Source organism: Ananas comosus, linkage group 12 (genome assembly GCF_001540865.1).
Source record: "Ananas comosus cultivar F153 linkage group 12, ASM154086v1, whole genome shotgun sequence".
Lineage (NCBI taxonomy): Eukaryota > Viridiplantae > Streptophyta > Magnoliopsida > Poales > Bromeliaceae > Ananas > Ananas comosus.
Window position 1 is genome coordinate 7,136,505 of NC_033632.1, and position 24,088 is coordinate 7,160,592.

At 38.5% G+C, this 24,088-nt stretch overlaps 1 protein-coding gene across 4 annotated transcripts; it reads right to left on the reverse strand.

Annotated features, from left to right (window-relative positions):
• On the reverse strand, window positions 10,381-23,454 carry LOC109718143 (ATP-dependent DNA helicase MER3 homolog). Of its 4 annotated transcripts, XM_020244166.1 has the most exons (27): window positions 23,347-23,454; window positions 22,231-22,353; window positions 21,391-21,574; window positions 21,137-21,298; window positions 20,787-21,024; window positions 20,644-20,680; window positions 20,518-20,564; window positions 20,024-20,061; window positions 19,804-19,825; window positions 19,471-19,683; window positions 19,135-19,291; window positions 18,993-19,044; window positions 15,628-15,699; window positions 15,434-15,483; window positions 15,170-15,287; window positions 15,024-15,087; window positions 14,874-14,957; window positions 14,500-14,625; window positions 14,226-14,422; window positions 13,477-13,665; window positions 13,146-13,397; window positions 12,977-13,026; window positions 12,801-12,818; window positions 11,923-12,005; window positions 11,625-11,823; window positions 11,206-11,243; window positions 10,381-11,123 (listed from the first exon to the last, which is right to left on the reverse strand). In XM_020244166.1, exons 2-27 carry the CDS (start codon window positions 22,308-22,310, stop codon window positions 10,570-10,572), a joined length of 3,324 nt encoding a protein of 1,107 aa, XP_020099755.1. In that variant the 5' UTR covers window positions 22,311-22,353; window positions 23,347-23,454; the 3' UTR covers window positions 10,381-10,569. The 4 variants fall into 4 exon arrangements, with proteins under 4 accessions (XP_020099755.1, XP_020099756.1, XP_020099757.1 ...); XM_020244168.1 differs by lacking the exon at window positions 19,471-19,683 and having other exon boundaries at window positions 10,430-11,123; XM_020244167.1 differs by lacking the exons at window positions 19,804-19,825; window positions 20,024-20,061.

Here is a 24,088-nt window from a genome sequence, read left to right on the forward strand (position 1 = left end):
AATGGGTTGTTATGCCATTCGGTTTAAAGAATGCCGGAGCTACTTATCAGAGGGCAATGAATTTTATTTTTCATGATTTAATCGGCAAGATGTTGGAAGTATACATCGACGATAAAGTCATAAAATCTAAATCACAAGCCGAACATTGGATTGATTTAAAGCTCGCCTTTGAAAGAATGAGAAAATATAAGTTGAAAATGAACCCGTTGAAATAGCTTTTGGAGTCTCAGCAGGAAATTTCCTAGGATTCTTAGTGCATAAAAAGAGGATTGAAATTGATAAGAACAAGGCGAAAGCAATATTGGAATTATCACCATCAAAAAGCAAGAAAGAATTACAAAGCCTGTTAGGGAAGATCAATTATCTTCGGCGGTTTATATCCAACTTGGCCGGAAAAATAGGGGCGTTTACCCTACTACTTCGGCTAAAAGATAAAGAAGAATTCGTTTGGACAGAGAAACAGCAAGGGGCATTTGAAAATATAAAAAGATATTTATCAAACCCTCCGGTATTGGTGCCTCCAAAGTCAAATCGGCCGATGAAATTGTACATTTCGGCTGCGGAGGAAAATCTTGGGTGTTTATTAGCCCAAGAAAACGAAGAGAAGGAAGAACAAGCCATTATTTGAGCCGACGTCTTTCAGATACCGAGAAACGGTATTTGGCTATTGAAAAATTATGTTTGGCTTTATACTATTCATGCACAAAGCTAAGATACTATATTTTACCAACTGAGGTATCGGTAATATGCAAAACCGACCTGGTAAAGTATATGTTGGCCAAACCTGTATTAAGGGGTCGACTTGTAAAATGGATGTTGGCTTTGTCTGAATTCTCCCTTAATTATATTCCAACTAAAACTGTTAAAGGACAAGCAATAGCTGACTTCTTGGCTGATCATCCATGTGTGAAAATTGAAGAGCCGAAGCAAAATTTAGTCGGTTGTCAACCTTGGACACTTTATTTTGACGGCTCAAGAACAGCCGAATCAGCAGGAGCTGGAATAGTTATTCAATCTCCTGAAGGGTATTCATGCCAATTTGCTTTCGAGCTAGATTTTGGCTGCTGTAACAATCAAGCCGAATATGAAGCCTTAATAATTGGCCTAAAAATTTTACAAGAATTGAAAGCAAAGTCAATCAAAGTCATCGGTGACTCACAACTAGTAATCAAACAAGTGAATGGAGAATACCGATGTGAAAACCCGAATTTACAAAATTATTTAAGAAAGACATTAGAGTTACTATGTGAATTCAGAGAAACTGAATTCGAGCATTTGAGCAGACAGAAAAATGAAAAGACAAATAAACTAGCTCAGTCGGCTTCAGGATATAGAGAGCCGAAGTTAGAGTTAATAGTAATATAGAGGAGGTTGCTACCTTCGGTTCATGTACGAGAACGAATTATAGTTCCCATAGAAGTGAAGAAAGATTGGAGAAAATTATTAATCAAATATCTGGAGGATCCTAATACAAGGGTTGACTATAATATTCGAAGAAGAGCTTTCGTCTATTATTTGTTAGATAGTCAACTTTACAAGAGAACAGCCGAAGAAGTTCTATTAAAGTGTTTAGGACGTGAAGAAGCTCTGTTGATAATGGGAGAAACACATGAAGGAATATGTGGAACCCATTTAACCGGAAAAAAGTTAAGATGGGCAATTCGGCACTTAGGATATTATTGGCCAACAATGCATCAAGATTGTATATAGAATATGCCAAAGGTTGTCAGGATTGTCAATTTCATAGCTCAATCTAGAGAGTTCCGGCCTCTGAGATGTATGCAATCATTAAACCATGGTCTTTTCGAGGTTGGGCCATGAATTTAATTGGAGAAATTCAGCCAAACTCCTCGGCTGGTCTTAAAAATTTTTAATAGTGGCTGTCGATTATTTCACCAAGTGGGTGGAAGCAAAACCGACTCGGTTGGTTACTCAAAAAAAAATTATTGATTTTGTTGAAGATCATATAATTCATCGCTTTGGGATTCCCGAGATAATTATGACCGATCAAGGGATAATGTTCACAGGAGGACAGGTCGTTCGGTTCATCGAGTCTCGAAAGATAAAGTTGCTCCATTCGTCTCCTTATTATGCCCAAGCGAATGGACAAATAGAAGCAGCGAATAAAATAGTCATCAACCTTATAAAACGACATATCGAAAAGCATCCGAGAAAATGGAATGAAAAACTTTTCGAAGTATTATGGGCATGCCGAACTTCAGTGAAAACGGCAACAGGAATGACACCATTCCAATTAGTTTATGGCCATGAGGCCGTAATTCCAGCCGAGATAACAATTCCTTCTTTGAGGACAAAAAAGAAAAAAGATTTGTCGGCTGATGAATACAGTAATTTAATGAAAGACAAAGCAGAGGAAGTATATGATACTCGGTTGATAGCTTTAGATAATATGAAAGCATACTAAAGCCGAGTGCGTAGTGCATACAATAAGAGAGTTCGATCAAAGACATTTGTCGTCGGTGATTTAGTACTTCGGCTGGTTTTTCCAATCGGTNCGGCTGATGAATACAGTAATTTAATGAAAGACAAAGCAGAGGAAGTATATGATACTCGGTTGATAGCTTTAGATAATATGAAAGCATACTAAAGCCGAGTGCGTAGTGCATACAATAAGAGAGTTCGATCAAAGACATTTGTCGTCGGTGATTTAGTACTTCGGCTGGTTTTTCCAATCGGTCAAAAAGACCGAACGTATAGAAAATGGTCTCCGAATTGGGAAGGGCCATTTTAAGTCAGCCGAATCACAAAAGGAAATGCATATTACTTGCAGAACAGAGATGGTTTAGAAAATGAAAAACCTATTAATGGAAAGTATTTGAGGAAATATTACCCATCTATGTGGGAGAAAAACCAAGATCAAAGTTAGAATATTACAAGCCAAATCAAGTTAATAAATCTTTGAGTTGGTTCTATTCGGCTATAAGGTTGGCTTGAGCAGCTACGGCAACTTTTCTTCGGCATTTCATCAAGGGATGCACCCTGTAGAGTTGAGAAAGCTCTTCCTGAATTTTCATCCCTTATGCTCTTTTAGTCTTTAATTGGTTCTGCAATTGAAGTCGGCGCTCAGAGGTTTGGGCTAAAGTTGATTCGGCTGTTGCTAACTCTTCTTTGAGGGTTGAAATCCGCTGTTGTAGAGCCGATTCTTGATTGGCCAAAACCTGATCTTCATGATTCACTTCAGTAATAGGGGCAGCTACCTTAGGAATAATGTTCTTATAGTGATCAACTCGATGAAAATGTTGACTCGTAGTTAAAAGCTCGGCTTCTAAGCATTATTGCCGAGATAAGAAAGAAGAAAGTTGAGATGACAGAGTCTCTACAAAACATTTAATACTAGAAGTAATATCTGATTGATCGGCTAAATCGAGTAAAAGAGCATATAGCCGATCAAATTGTTCTGGATTTTGAGCTAAGTTAGGGATACTATTGCTATATATCTTAAGACACTCGTCAAATTTGCTTTGAGTGTTTGAAGATACGACAATGGTTGAAGAATCATCTCCCTCATTAGAATTGGGGCTCGAGACCAGTAAAAAATGGAGACTAACAGATAGAGGATCATCAGAAACAGGAGGGGAAGCGCCCTAGGTCGAATGAGGAGGTATAGTGCTTGTATCTCCAGAACTTTGCCCGTGAGACGGGCTTCCCTGCGAAGTTGTCTTTCCATCTGCGTCTTCGAAGAATGAGCAAAAGGGGCTCGCTCAGGAGAGGACTGTGGTTTAAAAGAAAACGATAAATAAATAATAAATGTTTTCTTTTACGGACAACTAACTTGGCTCACCCTGATATCAATCGGTTCGGTCGGAACAGGGCCTTGCTCAGGAGCCGAGAAGGGTACAGTAGTTTCCTCTAATGAGATATCAGCCGAAGGTATGTCTTCGGTTACTGTTTCTGGAATTGAAGCCGAAGGAACATCCTCGGCTCTGTCTCCAGTAGTGTCAGCCGAAGGGGTACCTTCGGTTTGTCGAAATTGCCTTTTTGCAATTGATTTGTGCTGCTTTGAAGACAGCGGAGGTGTGGACTGTATAGTCTCAATCGGTCTTTTATCTGAAGCCAGGACCGATGAAGAATCTAGAATTGACTGTAAGATAGAAATGAAGTATATTTGTATCTCAAAAATCTAAAAGCAAGGACAAGGAAGAAGAAAGAGGTGAAGTGTCAGAAACCTCTTCTGGTTCTTCTTTTGGTATAAGGGGATCAATAGAGACAGGTTTTGCTGTATCTGAAATAAAAGAATAAAAATTGAGTTTGTAAAGGCTAAAAATGGAAGAAGAGTGAACATGAGCAAAGAGACGTACCAAGAGGAAGAAGGGTTTCGCGAAATGCTTGTACAGTGGACCGATTAAAAATACGATCTGTAAAATGATCCCAAGTGACAGTAAAACGAAAACCCAATATCCCTGTGTAATTCGGCCTGAAACTCACTAATTTGAAGAACCGCCGAAGACGATTCCCCATCACCGAAATCCGATCAGCATCAGCTATGCTTTTGGTAGGGGGTCGGTTAAAGGCAGTATTAGCCGTAAAGAATTTGGCCGGAGTAGGGATTGCTTGAGTGAAGCCAAATTGACGCGCTACAAGCTGAGGAGAGTAAACTTCAATGCTAGGCAACAATTTTGAGCGTGACTTCAGGCCAATGTGCAAATCCCTTGGGGCCAGAAATGAGTACCAAATGTCTGCATATTTACCGGCACGAGAGGAAGCTAGTTTGTTTTGAAGAGACTCATATCTTGCTAAAAACCAAGATGGGCCGGTGACACGATCCGCAAAAGGGGACCAATGAATAGTGAAATGAGGGCGAGATTCATAAAACATTTTAAAATAAATTTGGAAGTCGGAAGGATGGCGGGATGTCAACGGCGGAGGGCAGCCAAGAGCCAGCCCATAAGAATCAAAATGAGCAGCCGAATCTTTATTTAAAAGAGTTCGGCACAAGTGAGGGAGATAGATTTGTAAAAACATCTGCAAAAACCAAAAGACACCACAGCCTGAACTAATGGTTACACCTTCTCCAGAGGGTAGGGCTTTGATAGAATCAAAGATTTCTTTATAAACAAAAGCGAGAAAATAAGGTCCAAGAGCTAATTTATCGCCGTTAGTTAAACCAACGGCGATAGGAATGAAATTGCTATTGATCTTCTATGAACGAGTACAAAAGAAATTATGACATAACCAGTATAGAAGGAACGCTGTGTGTTCCTTCTTGGTAACAGGAGCAGAAGAGTCTCCTGCAAATTTATGGAGAAATTTGGAATAAGCCAAATCAGAGAGGTCAAGGTGGGCCTCAAAATTGGATACACCATCAGGGTTGTAGGCCATGGATAGGGTAACACCATGAGGCCGTGGACCTACGATAGCGGCTACATCCAAGAGAGTTGGGGAAAGAGGTCCTGCTTTAAAAAGAAAAATATTAGAAACAGGGGACCAGAAACAAAGAGCGGAAACTAGAAGGAGAGAATCGGCTATAGGAGGCTTCCTAGCTAACTGAATAGCTTCATAGACTCCAATTTCCTTCCAGAAATCACCATAAGTCGCTTCCACGCGATCCAACCAGGCCAAGTAAGCGTCTGAAACACTGGGCCAGGTTCGAAGACTTCTTCCTGTCGAAGCCGAAGGATACCAGGAATGAAGATGGACAGATTTGGCCATCAATGGAAGACCTTCATCAGAAAAAGAAAAATCATCAATAGTCGGTTCTTCAGTAAAAGAGGGACCCAAGATGAATCTAGAAGGATCCATATCGAGATACGGCTTGAGCAAGGTATAATCTAATGAATGACGAGTAGGTAATGGCGGAAGAGGCGCTATTCTTTGAAACGAAGAAACGAAGGAAGATGAAGAAGACGACAGAAGAAAGAAAGAGACGAAGAAGAGATTTCGTTGTAGAAGACGAAAAAGAGATAAAAGGGATAGGAGAGACAAAAAAAATGAGAAGCTTGGGGAAGAAGAAAAGGCCGTCGTATCGAACTGTCGCATCGAAGCAAGTTTCGAGGTCGGCTATAATGATGAATAGACAACGACAATTAAGACAACCTAATTAATGCCGCATGTAAGAAAAAATTAGAGAATATGATCGGGGCCGTAAAGAAGAGAATAAGCGGCCAAGATTAAACCGTACAGAAGATTATCAAATACTCGTACAGGGAATTTGAATTTGATGGGACCGAGGGCTACGCCTCGGATCGCGCTAGAGTTTGGCTACAGAAAATTGGGTGGTTGAGATGAAACGATACCAAAGATTCAAAAAGTAAAGCGTTCATTGAGAGACGCCAGCTACCGAAGCATCGCTTCGAAAGCTGCCGAGGGGGCAATTGTTGAGCCGATCTGACGCGGACAGTTGGCACACCGGGCCTAGGCAGGAGTCACAGTCTTGATGTGAGCCGGGAGTATGAAGAAAAATATGAACCGCCACGCCAGCTGTAACACACTGGACCTTTGCAAATTGCGAGGTTCGAGTGTTCGAGCGGTGTTCTGAGTTTTTTCAGATTTTCTGGTGGGTCGTTGACTGTGTTCCGACCTATGGCTCGTATTCCGAGAATTGCGGTTTAAAGCCTTGCACCAAAACCCGAAAATATGGATTTTGGCTAGCTCTCGGGTAGCTTTCTGGGGGTCTTGTACCGGTACAAGGTTGGTGTCTGTACCAGTACAGGGTTGATGGTTGTACCGGTACAGACACCGGCTTGTACCGGTACAGAGCCGCTGAACCTCTCAGCCCGAGCCTCGTGTTGAGATTTTCGTGGGGCTTGTACCGGTACAAGGGCCCGTGTACCGGTACAAGCATGCAGATTTTGAGCAGTTTGAACGGCAGGGGTGTTTTTGCTTTTGTAGCAACTCTATATTGCTACCTCACCCCCCTTGGTGTTTCCTGGGCTTGGCAGCAGTGGAGAAGAAGGTGAGGGAGCTCTCCCCTTCCCATCTTTCTTTTTCTTTCTTTTGGTTGAGATTTTTGAGGTTTAATTCCCTCATTTCCTCTCTTTTTGCTTGTTGGAGGCTTTTCCACCATGGGAGAAGCTTGGGAGCTTAGAGTTGAGCTTGTTGGAGGAGAGATCTTCAACCCTAGTAGATTTTGAACCTTGTTTGAGGCTTCATGAGAGGTTAGTAGCATGATTCTCTCATTAGATTCATGTTTTGCATGATTTTGGTTTTGAAACCCTAGAATTGAGAATTTAGGGTTTGATTTGGGAATTTTTGATTTAGGGCTTTTGGAGCTAGATTCTTTGGTTTAGAACTTTCCTTGGGCTTGGATTGGAAGGATTCTATTTCTCCTTTGGAGCTTTAGAAGAGATTTTTCTCTTGAGGTGAGTTTTTACCCTTTTTGCTAAATGGTTGATGATTGAGCTATTGGCTCTTCGTTTCGTTTGGGTGACCCTATTTTTGATGTTTCTAGGGTACTAGGAAGCTAGTGGATACCTCCGTTCGGCGCAACGAAGGTTTCGATTTTGGTGGGTTTGGCCTCACCAAAATGAGATAAACTTCTCATACAACGGTTTTTATTTATCGTAAAGTGGAAATGCATGCATATTCCTACTAGATTGAATATTTGAGAATTTTAGAATGCTTAAAATGCACACGTTGTATATAATGCATATTTGACCTCTATATAGTAGAGAGTTTTCATGTTGGGCTAGAGGCCTATGGTTAGCATTCTTACATTTGATTGAGATCATGTTGCATATGGTGCATATGGCATATAGATTACACTCTTGGACTTAGAATGCATGCTTGACATGGTTGTACATATCGTCATTAAGTGACATAGGCTAGAGTGTATACAAATAGTAAGCTAATGTCATAAAGCGGCATTAGGCTTGGACTAGATATGGACTTGGTAAGCTAATGTCATAAAACAGCATTAGACTTGATGGTTATGTGAATTGCTTGTGCATGTTTCTTTTTATTATAAGATTTATGCTAAGTTAATATTTGCATTGGATAGAATGTGCATGTTGCAATATAAGCACATGCTAGAGAGCATGTGTATTAATCTATTATTGATAGAACAAGCTAATGTCATAAAGAGACATAGAATGTGAAATGTGCTTAGAATATAGCAATGTTAAGTGTCATAAAGAGGCACTAAACATAGTAAATGTTAGAACTTCACCTTGGAATTTGGACTTAGTAAAGCTAAGGTTATTGACATCGAAATTATTGAACGGTTAAACCTTCACTTTGAGACTAGCTAGTACTAGACTGGGTTGCTAGTGACTATTACCATGTTAGAGACATGATGATTGGGTACTTGAGATGATGATCATGCTTGCTTGCCATTTGTGCTCTTTCGCACATGCTTGTACGGGTCGCTCCCTACAAGCCGGCACTCCGGAGTTAGCCTACGCGACCTACGTTCGCTCGTGCGTATCGAGTAGCCTACGGGGCCTGGAGGGTCAGACTCATTCCTAGGGTGGGAATGTTGGAGCTACCACTGGCACTTAGGCGGCACAAGCTAGACCTTACCTATGTAGGCCCTAAATGAAATTGAAACGGACTATTAAACAACAAGTTGATAATCACTACTAGACAGGTTATAGTAGTTGGATTTCTTGACATGCTATGGCATAGGGTTGGACATTGAGATATATAGTACACTTGACGGTATCGCTTATTGCATTGTAGTATACTTGGTTGCCATGATAGTACATACTAGATATGTAGTTGGCTTTGGACATTTATCATACTTCATAGTATTATTTGTTGTATCATAGCATACTTGTTTAAGTAGTGGCATACTGGATCATGAAGAGTAGATGTACTCCATGTTGACATTCTACATACTTGTGGCGTAGTAGTGTAGCATTTTATCATTATGCTTTACTTACCGCTGTTAATTTCTATTAACCCTATCTACTCTCTTTTGGGCCTAGTGGTGCAGTTGGTGCAGGTCAGTAATTGCCCACTGGGAATTATAAATTATAGTTCTCATGCCCCATGTTTTATGTTTTCTTTTAGAGTCTTCCACATTAGGAGAGGCTCGGGATCGCGGGAAAGGTTTCGCCTCGAGCCAGCTATCGAGGGATTTGGCGATAGGTGGTCTACCTCTCTTTTGTTTTCTTTTGGAGAGGTTGTGAGAGTTTTTGTACCTTATTATAAAGACCACCCCACTGTTGTATCTTGAGGTTATGATGTATTAGTTCTTTTACATTCTAGTGGTTTTGTCTCTTTTCTTTCCTTTATATTTCCGCTTGTTGATAGAACTTAGCTGTATACTTGCTCTGATATCGTAGTTATTGTTTATTCTTATCTTCATATCTCTTTGTTGTAGACGCCTTATATGTGCAGGCATATGGCGGGTCTGGGCACGCACCGGGCAGGGCCTATGCCGGGTCCCGGGGCGTGACACCAGCAGGGAGTTATAACAACTGCGTGTAGTTGTGAGCGATTTTGATCAGCCAAAGTGGGTCCGGAATACTAGGAAATAGTGGCTAATCGTGCAATAACTGTATCAAGGGGTGATAGGATAAATAGGTCGATGATACCCTGAAAACAGGTCTTTGCCCTTGCGAACAAAAGAACACCCTTATTTTCCTGCATCTTTCTTTCCTACATTTACCGCTTTTTCTAGGAGTAGTTTCTGTAACTTAGCATCCCGGAGTCTGTCTGCCCTTTGGGCATCACTCCGCTGTAGACTAAACCCCTTTTTTCCTGTACTTTCCCCATTCTACTTTAATATAAGGCAGTGTTCGGCTCTTCAGGCCGACCAGTTCCTGTGCTGTATTAGCCATTCGGCTCATTTCTTGGTCGAAATTCTGGCTTCTCCTGTACATTCGGTTCATCCAGCCGAACAGAAGAGAGAATAGAGTTTACGGACCCGGTTGATTGGATCCCTCATCAACTGAATCGCTTGATAGATCAAAGGGCGCAGACTTCGAGGGTCATCATTCGCAGCCGCTCATCACCCCGACGCGTATCCCGAGGAGGATCGTTTGACTGGGTCAAGGGTCGGGAAATTCGGCTTCCAACAATAGGTATAGATGTCCGTGACTTAGTGGTATACTTAATGCAAGGACTTACTGGTTTAGAAAGTAGAGCAGTTGAAAATAATTATAGTCAAAAGATAATATTAATGTAGAAGTTTGAGATGGATAGCCAGTTTCTCGTTCTTCTCTGTATGATAGTAATTCGGACTCTATTATTAGTGTATCCATGCACATATGTACATGCTATTTGTTAATTGAATTTAGACACACTTTCTTACTTTCTACCAAAAGGTGATCTTGCAGAACTCATACCATGACAAATTCTTCCCCTAGCAATGAAAATAATGTTAACTTTTTTTTGGCAATTGCACATTGGAGACCTTACGCTTCCAAAAGAAAAGACCAAAAGAATAGGAAAAAGAAAACAGTAAGAAAAACAAAATTCAGTTGAAGCCTTTGCTAACTTTCAAACAAAATTCACACACGGAAAATGGAAAAAGAAAATGACAAGTTATTTTATGTTATCATTTTCCACTGCCACCACAAAACATATCCAGACTTGTCTGTGATCTACAAATTGTATCTTTACCATCTACAGTTTGTAATTTTCCAAAAAGGAACAAAGAACAGCTTAAAGAAATGAAAACACACTCTTAAACCCAAGGAATGACACTGCCATGTCACCACCTCGCAAGTCAGATGGTGTATCTATGCGGTAATCTTGCTTCTCACAAATTGCATCTGATTCTTCTGCATAATATGCTCTTTTGCACCCCACGCCTTGAAAGTGAACATCTTTCAGAATATTATGAGAGGAAATCTTCTCTGATTGAACATTTACATTGCTTCTAACTTCATCTCGGAGTTGTATATGTGACATTTCACTAAAGCTGGCATTGTTGTACTTTAGAGAGGTTTGATAATTTTGCTCTGAATCAATCATTATCACATCATCTACATGCAAGCCACTCTGATTGAGTTCAAACTGGTTCTTTGGTGTGCGTTTTCTGGTGAGAATCTCAGGTTCATAAGTAGCAGCCATGGCTTTCGATGGCAAGAGAGTTGGGAAATTCTTAGACTTCTTGCGGATGTGGTCAAATACCATCTCGTCTGTGTTGACTTTGCTAAGACAATCCACATTGTTGACTTCATCTTCAGTTTCTTCTTGCTCAGTAACTAACTTATCTACGCATTCCAATTGATTTTTTCTGATAAAACAAAGTCATTTGTTCGGGGACAGAGAATTAACAAGGATGCTAAAAGTTACCTCTGCCATTTTCTTCCTGCAGGAGATCAAAGCTGGGCCTGCGGAGTAAGAACCAAATGCCTTGAAATTTTGCTATTAGAAAATGATGAATTGAAAGACAAAACATCATCCTAAAACACAAGATAAATTTAGAAAATACCCCAATGATATCATGATAAAACTTACTCCTTCATTAACCAGTAATACAAGCAAATTGATATGTATTGACTAAAGGAATGCCAGTGGAATGAGAGGAAGTGATGAAAAATTGTGTTTGAAGAGATGATGTTAATTTCTTTATTGCAGGGTGGCAAAGCAAAAAATTACAATATTTAAAGGGCGTTTCCTGCTTTTAGCCTTAGCTTAATCAGATTTATTTGATTCCATAAACTAAAAGACCATTAAGTAGTGTTAAACTTGGCGCAAAACAAGCTACTTACGCTGAAGACAAATTCCCAGTATTCCCTATATCCTGAATATCAGTTGTGATCTCTGAGCTGGTGTTGTTATCATCATCTATAGCACAAATTTCTCTGGGGAGAGAGTGAAATCGTGCGGGCACTTCATTTACATGGCCTCGCATCTTTCTGGAACTGTTCTCGCTGCTAATTACATACTTTTTGTGGATGTCAAGCCCAACTTCATCAGAAAAGAAAATGATAGTCATACAGGCTTTTCAGGGAAATGGGAGACTTTATTGTAACAGACAGCATATAATAGTGGAGGTAATGAACTTACCATATTCTTCAAAAATAAGATCGGCTTTCACAGTCACCCTCCCATTTTGGGGGCATGGTACAAGAACATTTACAGAACAGGGGCTGCATGACAATCCCATAAGTAGCAAAAAGAAATGTTGCTTAGAAATCTTTTTTACTTATGTCCATATCAAATGATGTTAGAAAGAGTAGCAATAGTATTTGTTTCATTTTTAACCGAGAACTTGGACTTTTTGTCCTACGACTTTCAGTTTTCACCAAAAAAAAAAAAAAAAAGACTCAGTTTCTAGAAGAAGAAGAAGAAAAAAAAAGCTCGTAGAAATTTGGAAGAACAAAGGAAACATAACTTTGACATCATATTGATATACTAAGCTGGTGTTATAGATTGCTACTACATGAACAGCTGCTTATTTTCGTAGTTGGCAAATACTTAAACATATATGAGGAATAAAAAATAAAACTGATTCTGTTCTTTAACGATGCCTTCTTCTTTCTACAGAATATGACGACTTATATAAATTGGTTCTTATGTTTGTTTCTCTTTCAGTGACAACTCAACTAGATCTACGTATCAAGATCTTGCTTAAATGCCAAGCTGAAAACTAGTAGCCTGTAAAGAGAAACAAATCTTGTATTAAGGTATGCTTTTACCAACCTCGTAATCTGTGATAAAGAAAAAAAGAAAAAAAAGGAGTTTGTACGAAGTTTCAGAAGGCAGAAATACAGTGGCAAATGAGAATTATGTAAGCTCAAGATATAATTAATTCATTAAAAGGGCTACATTTATTAACCAGTAAAGCAACTAGCAAAAGTATTTTTTAGTCGGACTATTTTCTGTTTCATTTAAAATGAGTAGGAAACTAAGGTGACTATTGCTGAAACTTATGAAGATCATACCTGGAAAATTCGTCGGCTCTTTCATGAACAATGCCAGGAAGATGAAAACATGGGAAAATGAAAATGACAGACAAAAACAACATGAAATCATCATTCAGAATAACATTGAAAATAAGATCGCTCTGCCACATGATTAAATTTCAGAGATCTGATCTCCATCATTGTTGAGTTGTTACCTCATTTTCTCGTGAAATAGGATCACATTATCTTCTTTTGATCCTACCACCTGTACAATCGCTTTTCTAAGCTTATTAAATTGCATAAGTAATGTAGAAGTTTCCGACATCAACAAGGGCAACAGCAATAATATGCATGTGAAAGTAGATAGATTTCTCAGTGACATACCAGATCTGCATAATGGTGTTTTCTTGGTGAAACAGGCTGTGGTAAACGAGTTAAAGTTATGAGCAACTTTGAATTCCCTTTTCTTTTCCATTCAGCCTCTGCTATCTCTATTTCAATCTTTGGAGGGAGAGATAGCAGGGATTCTTTGATATGATTTCCGAATGGGTACTTGCGTCCTGTTACTATTTCTATTTTTCTGGGATCAGCTTCTTCCATTCTTTGGAACGAATCAATTCCTGCTGTTTGCAGTGCCTGAATAGATAATTATTGAGTTCAAAATAGAACAAAACATCTGCCAGATAAATACAAAGAGGAAAAGAGAAAGTGACACCTTCGCAGTAACCATTCCAATGCCTGGGAGTTGTTTCAGCAGGTAAGGGCTGTTATCCCACAGCCTCTGATGTAGACATTTTGCAAGAAGCATGGAATTTATAGCTCCCTTGTAACTCTTTCGGTAGATAAAGCACTCTTTCATGCATTTGGCAATCCTATATCCATTTAAACATATCGAACTGGCATCCTGTTTATGGGGGACAAAATATAATGTGAGAAGATTCAATGAAAAGGATTGACATACTGACACCCCATGAAATTTCATGCATTTGCAAAGATAACCCTAAACTCAATTTTTTGAATCTGCCCCATTTGACTTCATGTAAGAGTAATCGACCTTTCCATCCAAATAACATTAGTTCTCTAACCAGACTTGTACTCTGCCTTAATGGTGATTCACTGATTCTGCTGGGAATGGAGGAAAAACCTCATATAAAGAACAATATTGCATCAAACTCCAATAAAACCCCATTTTGTGGTGTGACTGCATAAAGAGTGCTGTCGCTATTATTCCGAGCTCCTATTAAATAACTGAAAGACACTTGAGGAAAACCTGTTCACAAAACTATCCATTGTTCAGAAATAAGAGTGAATTGCACATTTGCACTATAACATATAAGTTAATGGGACAGGTGTAAAAATTTAAAGAGTTTAGTGTCTGTTGGCCAAAGCATGAAGGTTCAAGGGAATCAGTACATTTACCCCCAATGAAAATATGGAACACCTTAAACTACCACGAAGAGAAACCTGACTAAGAGATAAGTCATGAATCAGGGGATCCCCAGTTAGACTGTCATTTGCTAGAACAAATATCTTGTCCTCTCTCGTCTGGATACGCTTTTTCCGTTTTCCGTTCTCGCCAAGGAGATGGAATCGAAGCCTGCCTTCTTTATCTGAGTGTATGTCGTTTAGAAGTTTCTTCTCATTTCTTCTAAGCTGGATCCCTTCATGATATTCCATAGACTATCAAATATTTTCCGCCATCAAATTACCCTCTCTAGAAGAAGTTAAACCAACATACAGGCTATCTCTGCAGAGTGGGTGATGATATGAAGCATATCTTCCAAACTGCAACTTTCGGGAGCTTTCACAATAAGTTTCATCGTGTCAAATTTCAGATAGTATTTTGTCATCAGCTTTCCAGGTTCTGTACGGAAAAAATTAAAGAGTACAATAAAACCAAGGGCCAAGTTTTAAACATGGAATGTTTTTGAGCATGGTCATGTTATTCAAACAGTATCTTCTTCAGATAGTCAACAATAAATGGTTAGAACTTAGAACACGATTGCTATAAATATTTTAAGAGACCAACAATTTTAACTTTAATTTCAGTATAAAGTGATAAATTAAAGTACTCTTCTTGGTTTTGCATGCTGTAATGAAAATGATGGGTACCTAATGGTTTTAAAAGGAAACCATCTTCATCTGTCCATATCATTCCGTGTTCTGACAGCTCATTGATTTTTTGAACACATATCTCTGCAATAATAAATAAGAACCATTAAAACCAGCTTAAAATGAAGGCTGGTGCTTATGAATAAGTACCTCGCACATGCTTTTCTAGGCGTTCAGAAGGAATTCCTCTTTTTATTCCGTAGTATTCAGGATTCTGTTCATGCATTTAAAAGCCTAATAAAAGACCAAAATAAGGTTCAATCAAAAGAATTACATATGAAAGAGACGTTAAATACCTTTCTTATCCTAACATACAGATAGGAACACTTCAGCCACTCGATTGCCAAGCTTATATCGGAGACCATCAACTGAACAATCTCAGCATTCAGATGTTCTATTGCGCATGATAGTAATCTAAAGCATAAAAGATAGCACTTAAAAGCATTTAATTTGACATTGCAAATTTGAGAACACTGAAGACAAACAAACTAAATACTAAACTCAAACTCAAAAGGCCAGTTTTTTAGTTCTTTTTTTTCGAATGAAGGCTAGGAGCATACTGAGATTCAATCATTTCACATCCATTTAAGAGATTCTCATACAAGTGAACCTACAAATATAAAATGAAAAGCAGAAAAGAGAATCAATTAAAGGAGAATGTAAGCAAACGCTTTCCCTCACTCATATAGCATAATCAAGCTGTTTAACATTTAGCTAAATTAGAAAAGTATCTGAATGTCATGGACATCATTACTGTTTCCTTTCTTGTCATAATGATAACTATTCCAGTGTCATCAAATGGTGGACGACCTGCCCTTCCACACATCTGCACTACCACAAAATGACAGCCCTTTAGTTTCTTAGTATAAAAAAGTGGCTCTTAATGATAAAGATGAGAAATTAGCTTAAAAAAAAAATCTAATTATTAATTATATATAATATAATATATATATATATATATATATATATATATATATAATATATATATATAAGTATCTGTATATGTATATATGTATATGTATGTATATGTATGTATATGCATAGTATGTGGTATGTATATGCATATGTATATGTATATGCATATGTATATGTATGTGTATGTATATGCATATGCATATGTATATGCATATGCATATGTATGTGTATGTGTATGTGTATTGTGTATATTATATATATATATATATATATATATATATTATATACTTATATATATATATATATATGTAGAGTCCGGCTATGGTGGTTGTAAAAGCACCAAACACTTGGTGTTTGTGAATTTTTTACCGTTAGATCTACGCTTTTGATCATTTTCATCTGTTAGATTATACTATTCAACCAACCACCCACTCAACCCTAGGGGGCCCACATCATCCTAACCGCACATCTTTTAATCCAAGGGCCGAAAACTTACAAGCACCAATGACTTGCTACTTTTAAAAGTATAGGAGCTCAATTCTATAGTACATTTTAAATATGATGAAAATTGATTAATTAAGTATTCATATATTATTTTACTTTATAATTTTATTGTTGTAAATTATAATTTATGTATAAAAAATAATTTGGTTGTTTTTAGATTAAATTTTTTAATTATATCGAATATAATTATACTATTTGTATTTATTATATTATACTTTATTATTTATTAAGTTATTTATTATTAAACAGCCCAGTGAAGGCTGTTTAATGGATGGAAAGTTAAGGGACTTATTTGCAAAGTGGCCTCTATGAGGGCTTGGGGACCCCTCTCTCCCTCTCAGTTGCTCTCTCTCCCTTTCACACTCTTTCCCTCTCTCTCTCTAGGAAAGAAAAGAAGGAGAAGAAGAAGGAGTGGAAGAAGAAGAAGGAAAAGAAGAGAAAGAGGAAGGAGAAGACTAAGAAGAAGAAGAAGATTGTCTTCTTCTCTCTCCCTCAAGCTTGGAGTCTTGAAGAGAGGTAAGCTTTAAACCCCTTTAATGGTGTTTTTAGGGTTTGGGGGTTTTGTGGTTTAAAGATGGTTCGAATGGAACCTATTGAAGCTAGGGAGAAGGTTCGAGCTCGAAGTTGAAGCTCGCACCCCGGATTTCTCCAGTATCGAGATCTAGGGCTTCAATTTGGGATTTTGGCAAATCTAAGGTTTTGATCTAATTTGAGAAGTTGTAAACCTAATTGCTAGGTCCCTGAACGTGTCGGCGAAGACGGTTCGTCGATCCGTCGAGTGGGTGTGAAGTTATCGCCTGAGGAGACCTCGGAGCGTCGTTCTCGCCTGGAAGGCCAACGAGGCGTCGAAACGTCCGCGAATAGCATTTGAAGAGTCACGGCATCGCCACGAGGTGGGAGAGTGCCATCCCGAAGCAGTCGGGTTGCTCCTTATGTCTGAGTATCATTATCGATCATCTACATATTGCGATATAGTATTATAGGGTGTTAAATATGATTGTGCATATCCTTGCATGCTAGTGATGATTTAGGTTGTGGATACAATGAATGAAAACCTAGTATGCATGGTGAAATACTATGAGATAGTTCGCCCTATATGTGATGAATATGTCTATGTGAATAAGAACCTAGTATATTGGAAGCTAGTGTATCAAGAACTTGTCAAGAGAACGAGTGGCATCTAGTTAACAGTGAACCCAGAACGAGTGGCACCTAGTTAATATTGAACTTGAGAACTTTAGTGTGGTTGAGACACTATGAGATTGAGCAGAAGAACACCTGATGTTATAGTGACACCAATTCTAGTTGGTTGGGGTGTTCCCAGTTTATGAGATTGGATCGAGCTCACTTAGCCTGTCTGCACCTGTGGAGGTAGCTCCTCACAGGTAGTGCACTCCGGAGTTTGGCACGCGAGGGGGCCAGTGTAGTGTTCTTGGACCAGTGTAGTGTCCGTAGGCGGTCTCGGGGAAGGTGAATAGCTAACCACCTCCTCTAGGAGACTTAGAGACGTGAGACTGTGGGCGAGCCTTGCGTTCGCCGAGAGATTGGGTAATCGGATGAATGATTTCGTTATTGAGCATTGTAGTATGATAGCCAGCCTTCTTACTATGAGTTCCATGCATGCATCATACTGGATTGAGGCATTGATAGATCATAGTTCATAGTTGCTCATTACTGTTAATACTTTTAGTTTTATATACCTATCTATCTGCATATCTATCTGTGCCTGCTTAGACCTAGTGGGAAGATCGGCGGAGTCGGCGGCCGAACGCACTGGGAACTATTCGTAGTTCTCACTCCACCATGTTGCAGGTCCGAGTTCGAGCGCCCCTGGTGAGGATTGCGGCAAGGGTGTAGCGCCCCAGTGATATTAGCAGAGGTTTACTTCCTTTATGCATTAGTTATACCCTGTACCTGTTTGAGAGTAGATGGATGTATAGGGTGAGGTTTTGAGAGGATTATATATATACGTTGTACAGTTTTGGAAGAATGCAAGTTGTAATAATTGTATAAAGTTTAATGAGTTAATAGTTAAGTACATCTCTCTCTCTTATCACTTGTATGCTTTACATGTGTTGCTATGCTTTACATGTGTTGCTTGCTCTTGATTGTTAAGCACTGTTTGTGCTATCGTGGTTGTTGTATGATTGTGTATGTATTCAAGTTGTTTCCTGGGAACTTGTTGTACACAATCTAGTTGTTCGAGCCTTGGGCGGACAGAGGAAGTGCTGTCCGTTTGGCGGTCCGTTCGCCGCGCCCGAACCGTGCCAAATGGGTAGCGGTCCCGGGGCGGGGGCGTGACAAATTGTATGGGAATAGTGTGTGTGTGATCGAACTCAAAATTTTGCACAACTCTACATACAGACAGAAATGTTAAATATATTTAGCTCAACTGGACTAAGTATACAAGTTCTAGTTTAAAGAAATGAATAACAAGAAAATGCCCAGATATAGGATATGAAGGAAAATCATGCCATATTAAGTCAAAATCAGATGAATTTTAGCCAAGTGCTTCAAAAAGATTATTATGTCTGACACCTCTACCACAGTAGCTAGCAGCCAACCCAAACATGTCTATCAACCACAATAATTGACTTGATCACTTCATGCATTCAACAAAAGAAATCTTCATGCAGTTTGCATTTGCAATATTTTACAATCATAATAGAATTTGAATATGGAGGCTACAAACTAACATGCCTGTAATACCATGGACCTTTCATATTCGGCATAGAGGCCCTTCTCTTTGTTACTGTAGAAGTATAAGCAACAGCAAAAATTATTCACGACCTATGAAATGAATGCTATTCAAGCCTAAGTAGTAAGTATGAATGCAGCTTACAAATATTGAGTTGATTTGATGATAACCGTATGTGCAGGTAAGTTGATCCCATATGCCAGAGTATTTGTGGTACAAAGAACTTGAACATCACCCTTTAGAAAAAGTCCCTCAATGAGGTTTCGATCCTTTAGGCAAAGACCGCCATTATGATAACCAACTGGAGACCAACACAAAGGTTAAAACTATTATAGATTATCTGAAGCCTAACAAACAAGTAAAAAATATTTTGTTTTTTATCACATATTTTAATTCACTGAAACATCTGGATAGCCTGCAGCTGAAAAATTAAAGCCATTTCAGAAGTTATTTGGTCTAATGATAATCTTTAAGATGTACCGCCATTTAAAATGCATGATTGCAATTGCTTATCACTGCAAGACAAAGAAGCCTCCTTCAGTTTTTCCTGCTGCTGCTTAGACTTTACAAAAGGATTTGAATAACCAAGGCTCATTGCAGTCTGTGAGAGGCATTGAGCTGCTTCTTGTGCACCTTTTCTGGTAGAGCAGAACACTAGTGCAGATTTTCCTCTTGAATATTGCATGAGGATGTCTGTATCCATATTTCATGTTATAATAGCCAGTTTTATATGCAGCCAGTCATTGCAACATTACATGCTAAACATGTAAAATGAAATCTAGCTATTAAGAGATGGAAGATTTCCCTGCTTACCAAAGATGAAATTCTGAAGCCTCTGCATGATGGAAGAAGAAGATATATGGTGAAACCATTAGAACAAAATTCAGATGTCTAATAATGCACAACTGTGTATAAACTTATTTGTGGAATAAATAAGATTTTCTATGTTATATTAGAGAAAGATACAAATTCAAGAGGGCAGCCCAAGGTTAATTATAAACCCTACATGCTTATGAGGAGAGGAACTATTTACCCTTTCAAACAAAAAATCATTTCTTGCTGGAGCATAACCTGCCAAATGTTCGAGAAGCATTCAGAAAGGAAAGCATGTGTGCATAGTGTTAACTAATAGCATTATTGAGTCAACTGACATTAATTTTTCTTGTAAAAACAAATTAGCACCACAAACTACCCATCTTTTGACAATATCATTTGTAAGTCTTATAACCTTGATTCTTTTTTCTCAATCTTTCTGGCATTATCTATCAAAAACATCATTTAACATGAGGATATAAATAGAAAGGAATCTTCAATACTAGTCACTTGGTTAATTCTGCAGCTTTAAATTTATCTTTACCGCATTGTTCTGAAAATTATTGAGCTGACTCCAAAATCAGCTAAGTCAACTCAAATTGCCAGTAAGCCGATTGAATGGATATGAATCAATAGAAAGTAACAGAAAGTGAAGACACAAAAATGTACAAGAAGACCTGAGCATTCTCAGTAGAGCTTGCATCCAAAACATACCGAAAACCTTGGTAGTCAACTTTACAGGCCTCATCTCTTCTCCAAATCTGCAGAAGACATATTTAAAGGACAAAAAAAAGGCTGTCATGCAACTGTAATGTATTTGAAAGAGTGTCTAAAATATACCTTTTAATCCCTTGTGGTGGAACCAGCAGCCATTCCGCTGAGGATTTCAATATAAAAGGGGAAAAAAACACCAAATTGACTTACAAAATGATTCAGAGAGCAGAAAAATTGAGTCAAACCAACTGTCCTAGAATACCACCTACCAAGATCCTCAATATTGGGAATAGTGGCAGAAACTGCAATAAACCGAACATCTGCCAAAGGCGTGGATCTCATATCTGGGATACGAGAAAGCATCTTAGTTCTGCTAACTATTGCTTCTAAGGCAGCTCCGCGTGGGTCATTGAGCAGGTGAACCTCATCAATAAGCATAAGTGCTATGTCACTAAAGAAACTTAACCCTCCGTCCCTGACTCCATGGCGAGTGACAGCGTCAAACTTCTGCAAAATTATAACCAGTTACCAAAAGGAAGTTAATGAGTTACTGAACATGGAACTAATGTTTATTCCTTTCCAAGGTGAAACAAAAAGGAAATGAATCTTTTCTGTTAACCTCAGGAGTGGTTAGAATTATGTCTGCCTCCTGAATGTTCTTTGTGTTGTGAGATTCATTGTCGCCTGTCATCTCCAAACAATTGATTCCCCAGGATCCAAGCTTCAAATTCCAGTCTCGAAGCTTTTCCTGTACTAAGGCCTTCGATGGAGCAATATAAATCTGTTCAAAAAATACAATAAGAAATAACAAAAAGAATCAATCTCTAATGAACTTCAAAATTGCCACTGTAAGATTAAAAGTGTGGAATTTACTGTTTTCAGGACTCCTTTCATATGATTAAATTTTCCTTCTGGCGAAAGAAATCTCGAAAGAAGCCTGACAATGCAGAGCTCAAAGAGTACAGTTTTGCCGCTCCCAGTTGGTGCTGAGATGACCATGTTGAAATCGGAGAGAAAACATATAGGAAAGCATTCGCTCTGCAAGGAATTAAAGTATCTGTGGACAAACACAAAGATCCCTTAGGCAATGTCAATATTGCAGAAACAGTGAATAACTGAATATTCTACATCAACATTCAGTTATTCAGAAATGAAGTTATCATAATTTTCTTGGATAATAATTATGGAGGATGCAGAAAATTTGATAAAAGTAGATCTGCCATATTACCAAATAATTAAATTTAGTACATACAGTCATAAGTTTGTACAAGAGATTGAAAGGTGTCTCGTCTTATTTTTTGGAGAGAAAAATAGCACGCTAACCGTTTTGTTCAATTTTTTGAAATAAGCTCAACTAAAAATGTGAAACAATTAGGCTTCGAACTTGGGACCTCAGATATCAATCATCAAGCCCTTAGCCAATTGCACTAGGTGCGATTAGTGAAGCTCAGCATGTTAAATTGTGAATTTGGAGCATATTCGTAGACACGGATGTTACATTGCTAATTTCAAGGGTTCACATAGACTGTCTTAGACATGAGCCTAACTGTGCATCAGGATACAAGGCATTCCAAAATGTAAACAATTTTACTTTTGTTGCATAATCATATATGTCCTACTAATTTGAAACAGACGAAAAGGGATGCTCCAAAGAAACAGGCCAAAACCTACAATTACTGCTAAGAAGACATGAGGCTCTGCAAATAATAGCACCTGAAGCTAAAAGTAGAACGAAAAGGGGCAGGTAAATCTGTGACAGATCTCAGCGAGTACAATTCTTCAAAGGATCCCATTCTTTATATTTCGCAAGTGCAACAGTGAGGCTATATTTGTCACCTGATGGCAAGATAATATAGGGGAAAATAAAGAATTAATAAATTCCTGCCGGATTAGAACTTCCTGCTAGAGTAACATCATGGAAATGCCAGTAAAAGCATACACAAACAGGGTAGTTTAGCAATGAAGTTAAATTCCTAAGAGGTAAAATTTTACAAAGACTCCATCACTATAGCACATTTTGAAATAGGCCCTTCAACTTTTTTTTTCTGTTAACACCCCTTCAACTTTTAATCTTTTTTATGTAATTTATACCAAACAAATCAAAGTTGAGGTTGACAGGTTTACGCAAAATAGCTTGTAGTTAAGGGGGTATCTATACACTCTTACACTTGTATATTACTAGTAAAAACATAAAACAGTGGTAAAACTGGGTTGATGGTGAGAGAGAAACATATATCCCTGAGTTCAATTCAGGGAATAAAAAAGATGCTGAGATTCAGAGGGTGAATTGAAGTGGAAGTTTATAACCCAGGCACATATAAGAAACCGTAATCCTTCTGAAATCTCTTAATGCCATCCCTCTTTCACATTTCCAAATCAAAAGGGTAAAAATGCAGAGGTTCAGAAAATGATCATGGGGGTTCAAACCCAAAGGTCTCATTGAGCTCTCTACATCATTAAATTACTCAGATTCATATGATTAAGGGATTCTGTACGAGTTGCAATCCAACCTCGCACAGGAAACCCTAACTCTTCTGAAATTTCTCATATTACCGTTTACACTCCCAAATTGAAGGCCAAAAATGCATAGATTCGGGATATTTAACATAATGATCCAAACTCGGAGGTGTCCTTGAGCTGCATACATCATCAACTTACTCGGATCCTTAGGAATAAGGGTTTCTCTACAATTTTAACACCGAAGTTTACCAAAAGTAAATGGAAAAACCCAGTTCGAAGTTCAAATTCCTCTCCACAAATGCGGGGATTATAGATCTCAAAATTGATCGAGAGAGAGAGAGAGAGAGAGAGAGAGAGAGAGAGATTTACCTGTTGAGACGAAGCAAGGAAGAGGGAGCGATGAGAACGGAAAGAGAGCGAGTGAAGAGCAACGAAGTGCGGAAGACCCCTTTCTATTTATAGCGAGAAGAGTGATCAGTGGCGGGGACGATCTGGTGTTTCTGCGGGACAAATTAACGAGCGCTTCGTAGCGGTCCAGCGAATTTGACGAACCTTTTTTTCAAAATGACCATTAAAATACTGTAATTAGACAAATAATTCTATAAAATTTAAATTTGACAAACTAACTCTCTCTTTATCACGTAGGAGCCAGGTCAGATTTTTTCTCTAAAACAGTAAAGCCGGTGACCGACTCACTGTTTTTATAATATAACTATGTAAGACGGTGAATTGTTCACCGCCTTCACTAAGACGGTGAATCATTCACTGTTTTTAGTACAACCCCTACATTCTGAAAGATTTTCTATACTCTGAGAGATTTTCTAAGTGAACAACCATACGGTGAAACAAAGTTCGAAGAATCGTGGTATGCCTTCATTAACGTGGTGAATTATTTACCGTCTTTAAAAAAAAAACCATCCACTTGGCAATAGGGGTGAAGTTGGGGACAAGGGTGAAGTTGGGGACAAGGGTAAAGTGGTTACAAATACACATAAGATTGATTCACCGTCTTCAATGAGGACGGTGAATCATTCACCTTCTTCAAAGCAAACTTCTTTGACCCATATTTTCACAAGCCTTCAACAACAATTTTTACAAGATTGGAACAACA

Excerpts from the sequence above, each read along its gene's own strand:
- LOC109718143 (XM_020244166.1), bottom strand. The coding sequence starts at position 22,310 with ATGGGATCCTTTGAAGAATTGTACTCGCTGAGATCTGTCACAGATTTA. Across the intron at positions 21,299-21,390 it reads TGAAAGGAGTCCTGAAAACA|ATTTATATTGCTCCATCGAA; the intron begins GTAAATTCCACA and ends TTTTTTGAACAG. Across the intron at positions 13,398-13,476 it reads TTGGAATGGTTACTGCGAAG|GCACTGCAAACAGCAGGAAT; the intron begins GTGTCACTTTCT and ends TTATCTATTCAG.